The 19,877-nt window shown below is 35.9% G+C and overlaps 2 protein-coding genes across 2 annotated transcripts in view; both read left to right on the forward strand.

Annotated features, from left to right (window-relative positions):
- Positions 1-6,220, forward strand: part of LOC139712865 (uncharacterized) — a 29,539-nt gene extending 23,319 nt beyond the window's left edge. Inside the window, exon 3 of the mRNA XM_071624647.1 lies at positions 5,422-6,220. Coding sequence (XP_071480748.1) covers positions 5,422-6,220 — 799 coding nt within the window. The remainder of the gene's footprint in view (positions 1-5,421) is intronic.
- LOC139712867 (E-selectin-like) overlaps positions 1-18,646 on the forward strand; it is a 118,141-nt gene extending 99,495 nt beyond the window's left edge. The window contains exons 3-5 of the mRNA XM_071624648.1: positions 16,873-17,070; positions 17,629-17,826; positions 18,507-18,646. Of these exons, the coding sequence (XP_071480749.1) occupies positions 16,873-17,070; positions 17,629-17,826; positions 18,507-18,646 (536 nt within the window). The remainder of the gene's footprint in view (positions 1-16,872; positions 17,071-17,628; positions 17,827-18,506) is intronic.
- Positions 18,647-19,877: the final 1,231 nt, after the last annotated feature.

The raw sequence follows: 19,877 nt of genomic DNA on the forward strand, positions 1-19,877 counted from the left end.
CATCTCTATAGCAGAATACCATGTATATGAATCAAAGAACGACCCAAGTCCATCACACAAAATGGCCTCTCTACAATTAATGTAAATTTTAATTGTCATAATAATATATGTTCTAATTTGTCTATACAATATTGCCTTCCCATCACAGATAAATAGAATATTATTGGACAAATAAAAAAGATATGACTTTCTTTTAAAGTTTGCTCGAAATGGTCTTCCATGGACTTGGGTCGTTCTTATATTCAGATACTCATATATATTAACAAGTAATCTTTACAATTTTTTTTCTTGAGAGGCAAGTTAAAAACTAAGTATGTAGACTTTAAGGCTTTGAGAGTTAGGTAAAATGCGGTTTCCAAGCGAAATTCACCGATCTTAGCAATCTTATTTGCATAAACAAAATGGCTGCCCAGCGACAGTTATTGTAAGTTTCAGACACGCATTTTCTAGAAGTCCTTTCCAAATGAGCTGGAAAAAGGTGATTTGAAATCTGTGTTCATAGAATGGAATTGGCAATTTGAGTGATAAACGTTTATCAGGTGGTAACTAGTATACAGATATCGACTGCAGCCTACAGAGGGAGATGGTAAAACTAATTGCACCGAGGTGATTTCTCAACAGTGCTATCACGCGATCACGATTGCGTGCAGATCGTGGATTCTCAAAAGTACTGTATCAGCTAGATAGTAAGTAATTCACTGCATTCAGCTGCTCGTATAGCTCGGTAGTAAAACTACACCGTTTTCCTGCTCTGTATAATCATATGGCAAGAAACTTTACATGAGGGATATATTTTATTCATAATTATGGAAATTAGTACTGAAATATGCAGATAAATATTCATATTAACACTGGAAGAATAATTTTCACATCTTTTTCTTCTTGAGAGGGAAGTTAAAAACACTAAATGTGTAGAATTTAAGGTTTTTAGGGTAAGATAAAAAACAGAATCCCTTCTCAGTGGTATCAAAATAAATGCAAATATTGTAATAGGTATGCAAATCATAATATGTAGCCTTCATGAGTTTTATGTGCATTTCGCATTATGTGCCTTGAAATGACTTTATGTGCATGTGAAAGCAATGCAGAACGTTTCGACGCAATTGTCACAAATCAGGCCTGTGATGTACAGCAGTGTGTGCATTTCAGCAACTATGAGATGAGGCAAACCTTGCAGGAATATAGATTATTTCAGCTCGATTGAGAAAAAGACTTTTCGATTCAGATTTTGTTTCTTCGACAGCCAAAATATAAAGGTGTTGATGATTGAAGAATTATAAAGTCATCCTTCGTTACTGTTTCCGAGATACCAGGATTTTTCTTACATTTTTTTTTTTCTTGAGCCTGCAAAGTTGGTGAATGGATAGATAAGAAAAAAGACATGAAATATGTTCGCAGACGAGATTGATGAAAGCTGCCACTTGATTTTGCATTCAACTGCAGATTGAATATAAATATATACCAATTTATCCAATGAAAACGACAAAGTACACGGAAAGATAAAGTGGCCTCGTGACTAAGTGACTAATCTATAAGGCAATGTATAGTGATGTGGTTGCCCAATAACTTACTCTTTTTTTCATGACGCCTCGATACACTTTGATAGCAAGACATTGTTTTGGTGGAAAATATTCATAGAAAATAGTAAATATTTGCATAATCTATTATGCAAATGAGATAATAGATGTGTGTTGTTTAGTAGTTGCAGTTAATTTTTGTAAGACTCATGAACAGGTCTTGATGTAATAACTGTTATGAAACATATTCATATATTGCGCCAGTGCATTGTAGAATCTCAAAACCTGTCTGGTCTACGGCCTCTTGAATACCAATTTGCAAACATATCTCCGTAAGTCTTGTTCAGTTCTTCTTTATTGACTGATTCCGTTACTCGATTTACCTCGGACTCTGACGACACTATAATGCGTACCTTGTTTGCCCGATAACTTAGCTGTTTTTCAGTAGGCCAAGGTACCTTTTAATAGCAAGACTTTGTTTTAGGGAAAATATTCATAGAAATGACCAACTATTTGCATAATTCATAGTGCAAATTAGATTACTAGGGCTCTTTATCACAAAAGAATCATCAACTTAGGTCTTTAATGATAACTATAATGATTCAGATTCATATATCGCCGCAAGGTGTTGTAGAATCTCGAAGCCTGCCCTACTATAGCCACTTGCATACCAATTTGCAAATTATTGTTATTCTTCTTATTTTTTTTCTGAGTTGGTTGATTCTAGTACTTGATTTTCCTCGGACTCTGATGACACCGTGTACACTTCGTTTGACCAACAGCTTATCTATTTTTTCACTACGCCAAGGTACATTTAGATAACAAAACTTTGTTTTAGGGGAAATTATGTTGAGAAAATTTGTATGATTTATTATACACTCAGCAAAAAAGAAAGTGAAAGCTTTTTCAAGATTAGATTTCTCATAGAGTATTTGGCTGAAAGCTATTACACTGTATTATATATCATATTAAAGGTAATTCAATTGGCTATCAACCTAGTAGGTCAACAAAAAGAGAAACTTTACTCATGAGTTAACACAATTGTTTTTCTTTTCCAGGGCACAAAAGTAAAAAAATTGCAAAACTGAACAAGTTGCCATTCATGCGTATGTGCTCTTCCATAGAACAATGAGAACAAACAACACATTTCACACAAAAAGAAACATAAAATAAGTTACCAAAATAGAATTTTGATTTCTATAATATCTTTAAAGCCCAAAAGATCAAAGAAGGCTAAAAATAATGGAGGAAAATTAAGCATCTTATGTCAAATCTTAATGCAAATGAAATAAGAGAAGAAGAAATAATTAAAAAAAATGGTAGAAATTTGAGGGTTTTTTTTCAAATTAGGATATTGTAAAGGATGTTTGGTTCTTGAAATTGTCACATGGATTCTTAAATCACTAGATTAAAAGGAATAGATAAAGAAATTAGCTCATTTAATCATTTTAATGGTTATCATTCTCTGTGACATTTGTAGTTTGACTTGACAAAAAAATTCTTATTTTCCCCTTTAGTTTCCTACTTTCTTTTTCTTAGAGGATATAAAGAGATAAAGAGGACAAAAACGTATTTTTCCTATTCAATTCATGTCTCTCCTTGTGTTAAACCCGTCTTTTGTTGTCAATGCTATCGTGAAGGGCATTTGCAAATGAAAGAGAACATGTCAATTTTTGCAATTTTTGATTTTTTGCCTTGGAGGACAAAAATGAATGTGCTCACTCATGCGTAAAGTTTTCTTTTTATTATTCTTGTAGTTTAATTGCCAATTAATTTACCTTTAATTTAGTATATATACATTGATTTTCATAAAAATCTTCTATGAAAAATATGACCTCGAAAAAGTGTTTGCTTCCTTTTTCTTTTCTTTTTTTTTGCCGAGTGTACAAATGAGATGCCTGGATTGGGTTTAATTCTTAAAGTTGGTTCTTGTATCTCTCTGTCAAAGTAGGAATCGTGAACCGGTCTTGATACAAAGACAACTATCATCAGAATTATGATTCAGATTCATATATTGCTGCAATGCGTTGTAGAATCTAGAAACCTGCCAGTTCTGTATCCTTTTGTATACCAATTTGCATAGATATTTGCACAGGTGTTGTTCAATTCTTTTTGATTGCAGGACTTAATTTTGATTGGACTCTGATGACACCGTGGACTTTTTGTTTGCCCGATTACTTGTTAAAATGATTAAAAACAATAGTGAACAAGTATAAGGTACTATACGTGTGCATATGCGGTACTGCATTGCTGTATTAGCGGCAACTCCTAATTTTCATATTTAACTTTTTAATTTGCATATAAAAATGTTGTGAACAATTGATGACATAGTTATCGTCTCTGCGCCATGATTTCTAAAATTATTACTATTTCTGCATTTCTATGGAGATTTCGCGAAAATTAGATCATCGAATCACCTTAAAAAGCAATGGACTGCTGGTCATTTTGTTTATGCAAATAAGATGCTCTAAGACTAAACATTCCGCTTGGGAACCGGAATTTTTGGAATCAGCGTACTTGAATTATAAAAAAAAAATTGACCAGTTCCCAACTTGTACTGAAACATGCCTCTAACATTCATATTTTCCCCCAAAATCCCACTACTATCCCACTGTATCACGTATGTCTGTAGTTCTAGTTGAAGTCCGTACATGTAAATCAAAAACCACACATGGACAGAACTACCGCTTTGCACCTCTTCAGCACTCTCCAGAAGAACATCTTTATGAGGCTAGCCTTCTGCTTTTTGCGTATTTCCGCGGCATTTTGGTAACTTTGGTAACTGTCTTAAATGTCCATCTAAGCATGTTATTCTTCTATTGCTATCGTTTATTCCTTGTTGACTTAAGTGTTTAAAAATACACAGTAATTCACATTTGGTTAAGATGAGCCAGGCATTGAGTTAAGTTGAGCCATGGTTCAATATTCCCCAATGGAAAGGCACATCTTACCAAAACGCACGCCATTTTGAAAACTTCACACAGAATTGTATTTTGCTGTTCAATGCGGCCCAAGGGTTTTTACAACCCCCCCCCCCCAAAAAAAAAAAAAAATATATATATATATATCCACTATAATCTCCAGCATCAATTCATAAGAAGCAATAAGCAGGTAAGTATAATCACTATATAACTACAAAAACAAGAAAAAGCAAAAACCTGTTAAAACTAAGAAAATAATGATAAATTTCCTATTCTCCTCCTATGACGCAGTTCCAGCGATGTAGAGTGATGTAATGTCCATAGAGCAAAACGGCTTTCAATTGTTATGGTTTCTCAGCAACGAGGGGTGGCTCAACTTACCCATCGGCTCATCTTATCTTTCACTGACGGCCATTTTGAATAATCGGGAGTTCACGCGATCGGAGCTGCACTTTTACAGCTCCAATTACGTGAAGTCGCACTGACACTCAGTATGATCTCCTCCACTCAAAAGGACCACAATTTTAAACGTTCTTTGAACCCGTACATAAAGCATTCGCAGTAGCTGAAATAAAAACAACAACAACAACAACATTCAAACAGGTCTGTTTAATAATTCCCCTTCATTATTTCGTGTTTACGAATGCATAAAATCTAACATTTTACATCACAGGAACTTTCTCTTTTCTATTTATTGTACATCACAGGAACTTTCTCTTTTCTAGTCATTAGAGGCTGATTTCAGTTTCATGCTAATATTTATCGATGTATTCCCACTATTGTGTTTCCCTTGCTCTTAGATAATTAGACATCATGGCAGCCGTTCATCAAATCAGAGGTCAGAATTTGGAGTGTCCTATTTGTCTTACACTTTTCGACCAACCTAAGTCACTGACATGTTCCCACACGTTCTGCAAACATTGTCTTCAACGTATCTTTCAAACTCAGCCCCACCATCAAACTATAACATGCCCTATATGCAGGAAAGAAACGTCCATACTCACTGGAGATGTGGATAAGTTACAAACAAACGAACCGCTGAGTGCTCTCGTGGACGAAGTGAAAACCAAGAATCCAACATGCACAGTTTGTGAGATGGACGAAAAACCGGCAGCTGTGTGCTACTGTCAGGACTGCGGGAAATATATGTGTGATTCGTGTGAGAAAGGTCACTCTATCTGGAAACCGTTCTCCACCCACTCAGTGGTACCCATGAGCGAAGTGCAGCTCTCGGGAAAAATTCAGGTTAACAGGCAACGGAAATGTAAGAAACATCCTAATGATGAGGAGGAGTGTTTCTGTGCTGGATGTCGCGAGTACGTCTGCTGTAAGTGTGGGATGTTGAGACACTCACAAGCAGGACATGATATCGAAGAGGCTGCTATCCATGAGGAGAAATTGATGGAGAATATCAAAAAGTTGAAAAGGGGAGTGACATTAAAGAAAACGACCATTGAAAATCATATCGAGTTCATAGAGACACAACGCAATGAAATAACAAGTATGTTTAGAAAGCTCAATGATGACATCGACAACACGTACAAGGAATGCATGCAGCTACTGTCATCCAGTAGAGAAGAGCTGAAAAGTGAAGTGAAACAACTGTCTGAAAAATTCGAGAAAAAATTAAAAGTCATGGAGGAAGAGAGTCGGCAAACAATCAGTCAAATGAACGCTATGGAAGAGTTGGTAACTAACGGTATGAAGGTATCGCTTGAAAAAGACGCCTTGTTTGCACACGACACGCTGTGCCAAAACTTAAAAGAGCTTTCTGAGACATGATAATCCTGATGACCGATCACCGAGACGTGTGGTAGAACGAGCTCAGAAGATTTCATTCCGTCGATCCTTGAAGTTTCATGAACTTTATCTTGGAGAGTTGGAAGGTTACACGTGGGATGTCCAGGGAGGTGACGTCTCATCTCCCTGGTATGTCAAAGCAGACGTAGAGCTCCCTTTCAAAAATAGCGTGGCCTGCATGGCTTGTGCACCAGGCGGTAAGATGGCGGTGGGATCGTCTAAGGGTGGAATCCATCTCTACTCTCCTGATGGCATGTTACAGCAGACCGTGCTGAAGGATGTCGGTGTGGCCAAATTTAGATTCCTGTCTGATGGTCGAAGTGTTGTACTTGATACAGAGAACGATAATTTGTCTCTCTACACTCCACGGTGGGAGAAGCTTGACGTCACATTCAAGAAGATGGGTAACCTTGGACAATTGTACAGTCTCGCTGTGGATAGCGATGATAATATCTACCAAGGTTATTGGGAACACAGAATGATCCATATATTTACACCACAGGGTGGCACGTCTATCGGGTATATATTATGGGATGAATGTGAACCTTGGGAATTATTCTCCTTTCATAACATGTGGAAACTGGTACTGACAAACACACGTGCTGTCGAGTGCCTTGGTGGTAAGGGGAAGGAGAAGAGAAGAAGGGTCTGGAAGAAGGGTATGTCAGCCTACCCAGCTGTTTGTCGAGATGATTCGGTCATTGTAGCCTGGAAGAAGCATCAGTGCAATTTTCTAGTGCCACTATATTGAAAAATTAAAGGTGTGCATGTGCCTCTTTTATTCTTTTTATTTCTGTCATAAAAAAGGAGGCCTGGCTGGCATTGGCTGGGAGAAGTCTCACCACGCAACAACCCTATGTCATCTTAGTCACTGAAATATTCAGTGATTCCGTTTCACCGATGAAATCGCTCGATTCGCCAAACGATCTGCTTCGTTTTGGCTCTTGGTGGCTGTTTGACCATCCCACGAGCCCAACACCCACGAGTGATACAGACCTAGAGCTCGACATTGAAAAAGAAAAGTCGTGCAGCCCACGAGTCATACAGCCAACGAGTATACAGCCACGAGGTCGACTCTTGGCACACAAGAAAAAGACCCACCAGATTGACACTGCGTGTATTAAGCCCTGTGAAGTAATGTCGTTCTTGTGGGCCTTTTTATGCCTAGTGTCGAGCTCGTGGTCCTTTATTGCCTAGTGTCGAACTCATGGGCATTATTTGCTTAGTATCGAGCCGGTGGACCTTACAGTTCGTGGGCCTATTTTAGTTAGTGTCTAGCTTTATGACTCGTGGGCTTTGTAACGCGTGGATTGAATGACTCGTGGGCTGCATGACTCGTGGGTGTCCAGCTCGTGACATGCACCCGCTTGGTCTTGGCTCCTGGTGGTAGTTTGATGAGTCTCTCTCTTGATTAACCATCTAATAGCTCCTTCTGCAATTGCTACAGCGGGAGGGCCTTTTCGCATCTTTTATCTTGATACGACGTCTTCCTTATAAATAAAATAATACGATGATTGTCAATTCTGTTATATGTGAAGAAATGAACATACACGGCTAATTTGTTTTATTGTCCTTTGACGAGTTATTGCAACGATAGCAGCAGTTTTGATATGGTTTGCGCATTAGGGAGTATGTTAGCTGTTGTTGTTTTTGTGTTTGTATACCTTTGCTTTTGGTTTTTTTTGTGTTTTTTTTTTCATCTTAGAACCGGATTTTTTACTTGCAGGAATGACATATCTTGACGTCAAACAAAGGTTTACTACATATGAACTTTGTTGTCTCAGAGATTCTCCATCCATTGGTTAGAATTGTTTTAATAACGAACTAAATAATCAAAATTTGTAATTGCATTTTCGGTACAGATTGTTTGGAATGGGAAAAGCGTCACTCCTTCGATAAAAAGACGTAAGCCGTGGTCACGATCTACTCGACAAAAAGTAATACATTAGTGAATGCCTAAATCTTAAAAACAAAAAAACAAAACAAAACAAAACACAAAAATACAAGTATGTGTTCAAGTGAGAGCATTCACGATTGTGCGCAATGGTTCAAGATATGAGACATCTCTCTTGATAGTGAGCTTATCAGGATTTGATGAAATTCTTGCTTTAAATTTGAATTTTGTTATCTAATGCAATATGATAAGCTGTGCACATCCTAACAAATATGCAGTCACATAAAAAATGCAAGGATAATAAGGAACAAGAAAATAGTATGAACGCTAGTCGAGCTTGGCTCCTTGAAGTTCAGGCAGTTACAAAGTATTTTTTTAAGTGTGCAGTAGTACGTTACGACGGTTACTGTTAGATAGTTATAAATAAGATATTATTGTGCTAATAAAAGCAAAATGATTAAGAATGATTCATTTCATGATTAAAATACTGATACTTGCCATATAGGCATGTCATATACAATGTATACTGTTAATAGAAACAGAGTACATGTACAGTGTTGTACTAACATTTATAGGATAAATATTTGTTCACATTCATGAAATTCTTCCGTCGAAGTGTTTTTATTGCAACTGATTGTCAAATTGCTCTACATCGACATAAATAAGCACTGAAGTGATCAGTATTTCAGTAGTAGCCATGGCAACAACAACAAAATCATGGGCGTACATACTCGAGCAGGTTTCGAACCTACGACCTCCTAATCACCGTGATCACCGTGATCACGGCGATCACGGTGATCAGGATGTCGTAGGTTCGAATCCTGCTCGAGTATGTACGCCCATAATTTTTTATCATGGCTACTACTAGAACACTGATCAATTCAGTGCTTATTTACGTCAATGTAGGGCAATTTGTCAATCAGTTGCAATAAACATTTGTGAACAATAATTATCTCAATGGGCATGTGAATTATTTCTTAAAAGTTCTATGACAGCTTTACGAAAACTTGACCTTCATGTTTTCTTCCTAATTCTTACTGTTAGATCATTTTTTGAATTGAATTGAATTGAATTGAATTTATTTTCCATTTCCATGTCAACATGAACAACATGAACAAGTACAAAAGACATGTTACATATCATTAACACACAAGTAAAAGTACAATTTACATAGACAATTTAAAAAAAAATAGAGACAATATGAATGGCAAATGGATGGATCTCCGGAAAGTAATAAAGTAACTTATAACTCGAAGATCCAACAACAATCATATAAAGTATAAGTTGTCATTGACATGCATATCAAGAACATTGAGACATTTGTACATACGCGCACACACACACACACACACACACATATCACAATAACTCAGCCTGAAAAAAAAACACAAAAAACTAATTATCTGATATAAACTTTTGTAATAAATATTTTTTCAACTTTACTTTAAAATTGTTCACAGCACTGCATTGTTTTATATTTTTCAGGTAACATATTCCATAATTCTGGTGCTCTGCATATGATATTAGAGTTTGTAAATGAGAACCTTCCGTACTGCACACGAAAATCATTTGCACTTCTTGTATTATAATTGTGAATTGACCTATTTTGCACAAACAAATTATCAAATAATTCTGGTAACCTATCCTTAGTATATGAATGCATAAAACAAATCACTTGGTAATCATAAAGTAAAAATACTGGCAGTATATTCAATTCATAAAACAATGGCTTTGTATGGCTATCATATGAAGACTTTGAAATGATACGTACCGCTCTTTTCTGCAGTAGGAAAATACGATGCAATAAATACTTACTACAAGCACCCCAAACAATGATATTATATAGCAAATGAGGAAGGATTAATGAATTATAAATGGTTAAAAGAATACATTTTGGCAAACACGTTTTTAATTTACTCATAACTCCAATAATCTTAGATATTTTCAACAATATTTCATTCACATGTGTCTTCCACTTTAGATCACAGTCAATACTAATGTCTAAAAATTCAATTGTCTTTACGTTTGTTATTACATGGCCATCAATAAATACCTTCAATGTACTTGTATCTTTCTTACGAGAGTTAAAATCATCATATGCGTCTTTTCATAATTCAATTGTAACTTATTTGCACTTATCCAATTACTAACTTAACACAGTTCCATGTTAATCATTTTAGCCAAACATTCTACATTTTCATGTTTAAAAAAATAAATTAGTATCATCAGCAAACAACAGTACATTCATGACATTAGAAATATTTGATAAATCATTAATAAATAGCAAAAACAAAAGGGGACCTAATATTGACCCTTGAGGTACTCCACACACAACTTTTTCATGTAAAGAATTATGATCAGAAAATACAGTAAACTGTTTTCTATCAAACAATTACGGAACAATTCAAGTGTTACTCCACGGATCCCATAAAAACATAATTTATCCAATGATATGTCATAGTTAATAGAATCAAATGCTTTTTTAAAATCCAGAAAAATCCCAACTATTATTTCTTTATTCTCTATTGCTTTTGATGAATTCAACATAAAATCCAACAAAACATGAGATGAAGAATGTTTAGCTCATTTCAAATTGTTGCACCTTGGTAAGATAAACACCCCCCCCCCCCAACTCAACCTTTTCTTTGTTCAATTTTTCCTGGTCGAACGGTATAAAGTTTGTACAAATTTTGATATCTTATTTGGAAAAACGCAGAGATGATATTAACAACAATTTAAAACAGATCTTTCAACATACTTTTGATGTCCAGGAACATCACATGCGGGCATTCCAGAGGCAAGGAATTTCTGATCTGACTGCTGGGGCGCTTGAATCATGAAAATTTCATCGGCTATTTCAATGATCATCCTCATTGGTATGTGTTCGATAATACTGCATGTCGCCTCTATCGGTTTTCACCAATGATATAATTATAAATAACGCAGGATCTTAGTTGCGCTATCCTACACAAATACATAAATTGCCGGTAATTTTATTACATTGTGTGTACGTTAGATCAAGAGAGTAGTAAACAAATATCGACTCCTCGGACGAGCATTTCTCAACAATGCTTTGGCCCGAGACGAATTCAAAGGGCATCATCGAGAGCAGATATTTTTATCAAGGCCCAAAAAGGTGTGTGCGATATTTGCTTTATATACCGCACCTAACTTTCCATAATTTAAGGTATCAATGCTTACATTAAGACACTGAAATCAAGATGTCGTGCTACCGTCAGAGAAAATACATAAAGTAAAATATATAATTTATTTTATAATGCACAAATAATATCAAAACCCTCTATCTGATTACAGGGCAGTATAGTGAAAACTATTGACTGTACATTTGACCGATCAGAAACGAGGATTCATCAGATGAGGTATATAGTGCATGATAGATCATGCACCACTAAGTACTATATATAATTTGTACGTAATGTAAAAGATATAATAGATGAATTGCTTTAAACGTTCGCAAACTTTTATGAATATAAAAATTATGTGGCATGAATACAAACAATTGTACTTCATGTTACGAATAAGCTATTCACTAATAGTTGTTGTTCCTGTCGTCAACCTGCTTTATTCAAGCAAAAATAAGTATGTTATAAGTGTATGTATGTGAAAATATTACCTACCACGGCACGTAAATACTACCTTTATATATATATATATATATATATATATATATATATATATATATATATACATACATTTACAAGAACTTCAAAACACGAAAATATGTGTATTACATTAGATACACAATCCAGAAACGTTGACGTAGCCGTTTGAGTGCGGGGAAACCTTGGTGTTCTGGGCAAAGATTAATATGAATATATTAGTATCTTGTAATCAACCGACTGGCTACGCTTACGTGCTAAAGAACACGTGAAAAAAAATAGAGAGATACGGAAAGTGGATATTTCTTTCATCCAACAATCACCAGGTTGTTTGAGGGCCTTGATCGGTGCAGGAGTGACTGTAAATTACGACACAAACCCAGGTATGATTTCCCTTGCCTTGTATCATTCATATTATGTAATATATCTACGCGGTGGTTCTAGGAGGATTCTAGACAACCGTCGTGATTATCCTCAGGGAGAACGTTTCCATGAATTCCCTTCAACCTTGGTAATGTTCTCTTTCCAAGTAATACATGATGACGGATGAAAATACTGAAGGTAGAAATGTCAGGCGAAAGTGTGTACTGTTAGCATATAGATGGCAACGTAAACGAAAAGCAACATATGAAATAAGTGAATATATACTAGGTGTTTCAAAACACATTTCCCACTTTTGATCATTAATAGCTCAAAAACTATTCATCCGATAAAACTGTCATTCATATAAATAATAGCTGAACAGTGTACAATTTGGTTGAAGGTAATTTGAATGTAAAAGCATAAATCAATTTCATTAAATCTAAGATTGATTTTGAAGTAAGGTTTCAGATTTTGGTCAAATTTTAACCCTCTGTACAAAAATTGAACCTTGCACAGGAACCAATGATGTGTATGTGAGTGTGTGCTGACAATGGCCCTGAAAAATGGACATGCCTGAACCACCTGTTGACTAGGCGTCAGTCTCGTGCTCCCAGGCACATGAATGCTTAATCAATCATTCATGTGGATTGCACTGGGCACTGCTAGTCTGGATTCATGCACGGTAAAGGGTAAACTGCGTGCACATGGAAAAATGAAGCACATGTTTCCATGTGCTTGCAAACACCACATTCTATTCCAGCTGGCAATCATTTTCAATTTTTGCTTCACATATCACTGAATTTGGGATATGAATAAGCGTAAATGATCTAAAGTTCCTCATTTTAATACAACTGTCTACTAATTAAATAGTCTGACAAATTTTTCGCTTTTTGATAAAAAGAAATCAATTTTGGTAAAGAGTTCAGCAGCATTTATCATTGGGGCGATATGCTTCACAGTAGATTTATTTAAGGCTCCATTTACACAAGTATATGTAACTAATTGATTTTCTTTGCTTCCTGTCACCATGTTTACGATAGAACAGAAAGTATTCATTGTAATTTCGTTTTTCAGAAGTAGGGAGAGCACTGTCGAGACCCAACGACAGTATCGGCAGGCGTTTGACTTTACACAGATACTGCCAGAGGCTGAATAAAGACTAGTTGTGATAGTGGAATTTCTCATGAATAAATAATGAAGCATTCAAACGCTAACCATTGTTTAGGACCATTGTCAGGGTGTTAACCACACACTCCCATACACACCCATTGACCCCTGTGGAAAGTGAAATTTTGTACAGAGGGTTGAAAATAGAGCAAAATCTGGAACCTAACTCTGAAATTGATCATGGATTTCATGAAACTGATTTATGTTTTCATATTCAAACCACCTTCAACCAAATTGTACACTATTCAGCTATTACTCATATCAATGACAGTGTTATCTGATATATAGTTTATGAATTATTAAGAATCAAAAGTGGGAAATGTTTTTTGAAACACCTAGTATATATATATATACATGTATATGCACATATATATATATATTGTGTGTGTGTGTGTGTGTGTGTGTGTGTAGTAAAAATTCATGGAATATTAGAAAAGACGATGAGTAAAAAAAAAGAATTTTCCTTTTACTCTGGGATGTTTACCACTGATATCAATGCTCGAAGAAGTTTTAAATCTAGCCTTAAATCTGTGGTATTGTTTCAGAATGTTTTTATCTCTTTGCGCTTCCTAGGGTCCGACGAAAATCAAGTATGTATTGCATTCCTGTTCCTTGAATGATTTTATTTGAGGAGTTAAAGTATTCATGGATTTTTTATCAAGAGACGCTGGGAACGCTGAGAAAGAAACAAAGGAGAAAGTGGAAACAGCAGGCGTGCTTCATTCTGATGAATAAATCTCTGTAAAAACTATGGTTTGGTAAAGAAATGAGATTTCATCAAATTTAAATCCATTTGAATGATAGTATTTTCTTTTTTAAGGAACAACAATTTTTCTCAAAGGGATATGTAGTAAATAGTGTGAAAACAACTAAAAAATGATTATCTTTTCATTCCCTGACACAGACGCTATAGCTCATTTCGAGGGCAAATATGTACTGAATCCACACAAAGCAACCGTAAGTAAATCTTCTCTTAAAAGGTCACTGATTTTCTTCTCCTTTTTTTTCTACTGTAAGTTATGAAAAAGAATCATCGTACTTTGTACACTCGTATTCTTTGTTTGTTAATGGTCCAATTACATGAAGACTTTATAAAGAAGAAATTAAGTCAATTTAATTGGTCATATGAATTAACATACTCTTGATAGCTACTCTTGATAGTTAAGTAGTTGCATTACATTAAATGCATCATTTTTGTTTGTTCATTATTTTTCAAGGCTGTTGTTAACTTGATTTCTAATTCTTTTCTTGGATAGGTTTATATATGTTGTCGCAAGGTCAAATTCTTGGTTAAGGGCCGAGTACATAGCCTGGAACAACTCTGGGTTTACGATGGAGTAGCGACTGACGTTGAGACCCAGAAAAAACTGTTTATCAACCATTATTACCATGTCGGAACAATTAATGACGCTTTGCGCCTGGCTATGATAGATTATCTGACGTCACTAGGAATTCTCGCTGGTATGTACCCTTTGCAGTAATTTGTATTTTTTCCCCGTAGGTACAAATGTCTTTTTACATTTTATAGGATTGTGCTCAGAAGCAGAGCAAAAAAAAAAAACAAAAAAAAAACATATTTTATTTAAATGCAACTGTACATGAGTAAAAAAAAACATCGTTCCAGTATTTCTGACATTCAGGCATTAAATAAGTGCTTATACTCAATAAGTATGTAACAATTTGAAACAAATAATTCAAATATTATATGATTGTCCTTGACCCCACCGTTATATCAGAATACATGCACATATGAATATCATTATCACAAGCTAATACATGTGCTCCATTTTATTCCCCACTAATTAACCTGCCCCACCCCGCAGTCTAACCCCAACTCCTCGCGTTTGCCCAGTATGGAAATCATGCTTACAATGAAAAATGCACAAAAGCAAATAATATTTCACCCATTATCGACGTTCGATACAACGAATATCATATGCAAAGTTAAAATCACAAACAGGTATGCAGGAAATTAAAAAGATTCTCAAGAACAGCTCACTTTTATGTTCCATGGTTCCACAACATTTTTGGAGTGCAACTGCCATTATTAAAAGAATGTTTCGCGTCACCCTCCACATCATCCGCACCCGCTCTCCGAAAAGTTCAAGCCCTTCTTCTTAATTTCCTATACATAGATATTCCGTGCACCATCCCTACCTACTCCTACCCTTTGCTGAGTTCCTGTGCGCCGGGCGATAGCATAAGCTGTGACCAGACGTGTTCGTTTTCGTGTAGAACGCCGGGATTCCAGTTGGTTGGCAGTGCGCAAGTGCAGTGCTGTAACAATGGAAGTTTTGTACCCAAAGTGCCATCATGCCAAGGTAAACTTTTCCAGTTTGAGTCATGTGCAGGAACGCTTTTCGATGGGCTCTTGTACCTTTTTACGGAATGGAATAGTAGTAACGGACCAACACCGAAGAGATGCCAAAGTAGAGAATGAATGCATGTTTATTAAAGTCCAACAGTGATTTTCATTAATACTACATTTTATTAGTTTATTCGTTAATTCATTTATTGATTAATTCATGAATCGATTCATGTCAACCCTGAAAAAGACTTATGCATGGGTATTTGTTTTAAGATTTGCTGATAAGCTTTCTCACCTCAGGTGTAATAATGAGCACTGTATGATATCGTTGCGCGTTACGTAACTTAATTACATTATCGACATTTTTTGTTGTTGAATGGTTCGTCATTTTCGTCCTTGATATATCGTGCTAGACTCTAAATTCATTCGTATTGACCCTACATTCTACAAGGTCAGTTCATGTTAAATTCCTCGCATTACTCTTTGTTCATATTTGCTTATTTTATATTTAATATGTCCATCTCAAGTTGACTATTGTGTGTTGTATTTCTCTCTCGAAATCAAATGTAGTGTAAAATTGTATCAAATGTGGAAAATGGAACAGTGAATAAACACATCGTGAGAGGATTCTTTTATGGCTATCATAATGATTTCCGTATGTTGACTCGCCCTTTATCTCAGCTAATTCTTGCGTTGTGAGTACGTCGTCAAAAACAGAGCACCTCATTGTCCAAAAAGGCAACTGCGCAGCTGGCCAACGGGTCGAAGTCGATATCGGATGTGAATTCTCTTGCGATGTCGGTTACCGGCTTTCAGGCAGTGCCGTTTCGACGTGCGGTCGAGACGGAACATTTTCTCCTCCATTTCCAACTTGCATGGGTAGACACCTGTTTGCAATCACTACTCTTACAGTGCTATTGATAAATGTGACAATACATTTATATGATTTGTATGTCTTACTGAGATAGGGCTCTGCTCAACAACAACAACAACAAATACGCTCCTGCGTATTCATAGTTTGATAGTTAGTCAACTTGTCTCATGTGATCTTCAGTGCTGATTTTTAATCGTTGGTACTTTTTGAAGGACTTCTATTAATTTGTTCTATTTTGATTTGATAGCATAAATCTGAATGAAAGAAGTGGTTTGGGGAGGGGGGTTAAGATTTCATTTTTTCATTTCATTGGTCTCACAATATTTTTTTTTCCATTTGGACACTTTATCTTGTCTCAAAACAATTCTGCGTGTGCTTCAGTCTACCTTTCTTTGGTTTCATATGCAGTGGACTCTTGCCTAGTCAACCCCTCATGGATAACAGACCACCTCGTTGTTCGAACGGAGAATTGCCTTGCAGGTAGCCGAGTCGTCATCGACGCGCAGTGCGAGTTTTCCTGCGACGTCGGGTTTCGTCTTTCGGGCAGCAACATGTCGACCTGTGGTAGTGATGGATCGTTTTCATCGCCATTTCCAACTTGCATCGGTAAATACAGCTTTCCATTATTGTCACATATACTAAAGGGGGGATAGAGAGAGAGAGAGAGAGAATAGCGACTCATTGATATTTCTACTAGTGGATCACAGCTCTGAAAGATTACTATATTCAACAGTCAAGACTAGTGATCTTTTTAAAACACAAGTTTCATTTTGTTTTTCTTATAACGTAAGTCTCGTCAATTATGTGTAGAAGACATCGATCCATGCAAGATTTCGCGTTAGTCCTGTGATCCCATAATCTAGAAAGCCTTATTAAAAAGGATAGATCAGGGAACTTTATATGTATATATATATATATATATATATATATATATATATACATATATATATATATATATATACAGATATATACATACATATATATACATATACATATATATATATATACATATACATATATATATATATATACATATATATGTGTGTGTGTGTGTGTGTGTGTGTGTGTGTGTGTGTGTGTGTGTCGCTATTGTCACATTTTATGGTCTTTAAGTTTTATTCCTGACCATGCTTATCTGTGTCCATTTATTTTTGTCATCTACAGTTGACTCCTGCCTTGTAAGTCCCTCATGGATCACAGACCATCTCGTTGTCGCAAGGGGCAAATGCCTTGCCAATCACCGTGTCGACATCGAAACCAAATGCGAATTCACCTGCGAAGAAGGGTACCACCTCTTAGGCAGTGACTCCTCAACTTGCGGGAGTGATGGAAGATTCTCTTCGCCCTTCCCAAAATGTGCAAGTAAGTTTGTTTGTTTGGTTTGGGGTTTTTTTTACGTGTACAGAGTCAGTTCTCTAAGGTATTCATATCCAGAGTGTTGCCGTAATGTTGACAGTACTTTGTCACTATTCGCTGAAGTTTTCACAAGTCTTCAAATTCAAATTCAAATTCAAATGATTTTATTTCCATATAAAGTAATACAAAATGATATACATAACGCTTACATGAGTACAGATCGTTTCAAGGAATTTTGAATCACATAACCTTCAACAAAGCATGGATACAATCATAATAATACTATTATATACTTTATATTTCGATGAATAAACAAGTATAATGTTAATAAGATTTTATTTTTACCTCTATATGGAAAAGAGGAATTCAAGAGAAATCTTATAGGGAATAAGACTGTCGAGACATTAGCAAGCAGTCTTCACAAGCGTCGCGAGGAAAAAGGTTCACTTTACCTCTCATAATTATTTTGTTGAAGATGATAATAATGACAACAAAGGGGAGAAGGATGGCAATGGTAACAACTGTGATAACAACGAAACTGGTTAAGATTTTGCTAGTATGCTATAATAATTGTAATGAAAAAGGTTCCCTAAAAAGAAAATATATGAATAGCTTTGTCGATAAGATTTGAGAGTGTGTTATGCTCATTTTATTCACCTCCGGGGAAAAAATGCATTATCTGCCAGGCGCATCGACCCCCAACAGTCACGTTACTTCATGTGCCTCACTGAAACTCGTGACCGACGTTACAACCACGGACAGCAACGCTGTGTCACACAGGACCGACAAGAATGACGGTGTTCATAGCAATCAACGAGGTTGGTGATTTCATCATGTATACTGAACATTTGAACATCAAAATTCGGTTCGTTACTCTGTCTTATTGCCTATGTTGGTGCCATGGTTTTGAAATAAGTACCGGTATCATATATAGACAAGATCGGATGATTGTATGTTTTTATAATCTTTTACAAACAATCATTTTCTAACACTTAGCAAAAAAAAAAAAAAAAATCTGTGACCATTAACACAGTAAACGAATCAGTAACTAATAATCTAAGAGATTAGAATTCTGGCTTTGATTCCTGTACGGCAGTCATTGTGGGACAGCCAATTTTGATTTTTTTTTTTTTTGGTTACCTTGAGTGTTCATTATACAATTCCTGGTGATCTGCACAAATTGTCCGGTTGAGAATTTTTACATCGATCCTGCCCCAAATGTGTTGAAATCTTGAACAGTAGCCATTCTTTATAATACTTAATAAACATAAAAAAAAGGTTTGTTTGCGATGTTACATAACAGTAAATGCAACAGCTATGGTCTCTGGAGGAAAGTTGCCCTCTGCCAAGTAATTAATATAATTATATTTCTATAAATTAGGAATAACAAATGGTAAGGTAATGACAACAGAATCTGCATAGATAATGGTTTTGGATGGGGGGAGGCTGTAGTAGCATGATGGACTCGATGTTTTATACTGCACAAATATGTTAACATGTGAATAAACAAATGTCTCGTTTCTGTCTTGCCTGCTTCTTAGGTAAATCATGGCTGCCATATTTGGCATTTCTTTCCCTGATCTTTCTCGTTATCCCGCTGGCAATATACATCAGAAAGAGGTCATGCGTGCCAACGGTAAGCAGACTAAAGAGTAGTAACCCCTGCCCACCCCCCCCCCCCCCCTTTAGAAAACTTCTTTGTTTTATCGGGTTTCGCCTGCGGAGACATAAATTAGCATATTGACAAAAATAATTTTATTAGGCATTTAATAGCTGTCGAGAACAGTATCGATTGCCAAATACTGTTTCGGAGGTTTCTTGACTTAATGTCTCTTTTGACAACTTGTAATCTTTCAACGCTCTAAACCTTATTTTGTTTCTCTTTCTAGAATGGAAATTTTATGTCTTCACGTGCCTATAGGTGTAAAAAGTTGTTCATAGTTCATAGTTTCATGTGCTGAACAGGGGGAAGAAAGAAAATAAAAGTGAAAATATGTCCTATGCGTAGCGGTCACATAAACAATTAGTTGGCTTTGGTGTTCATAAAGATTTTGATA

Source organism: Diadema antillarum, unplaced genomic scaffold (assembly GCF_040938485.1).
Source record: "Diadema antillarum isolate AM-2024a unplaced genomic scaffold, OU_Dant_1.0 seq00001870_RagTag, whole genome shotgun sequence".
NCBI classification, from domain to species: Eukaryota; Metazoa; Echinodermata; class Echinoidea; order Diadematoida; family Diadematidae; genus Diadema; species Diadema antillarum.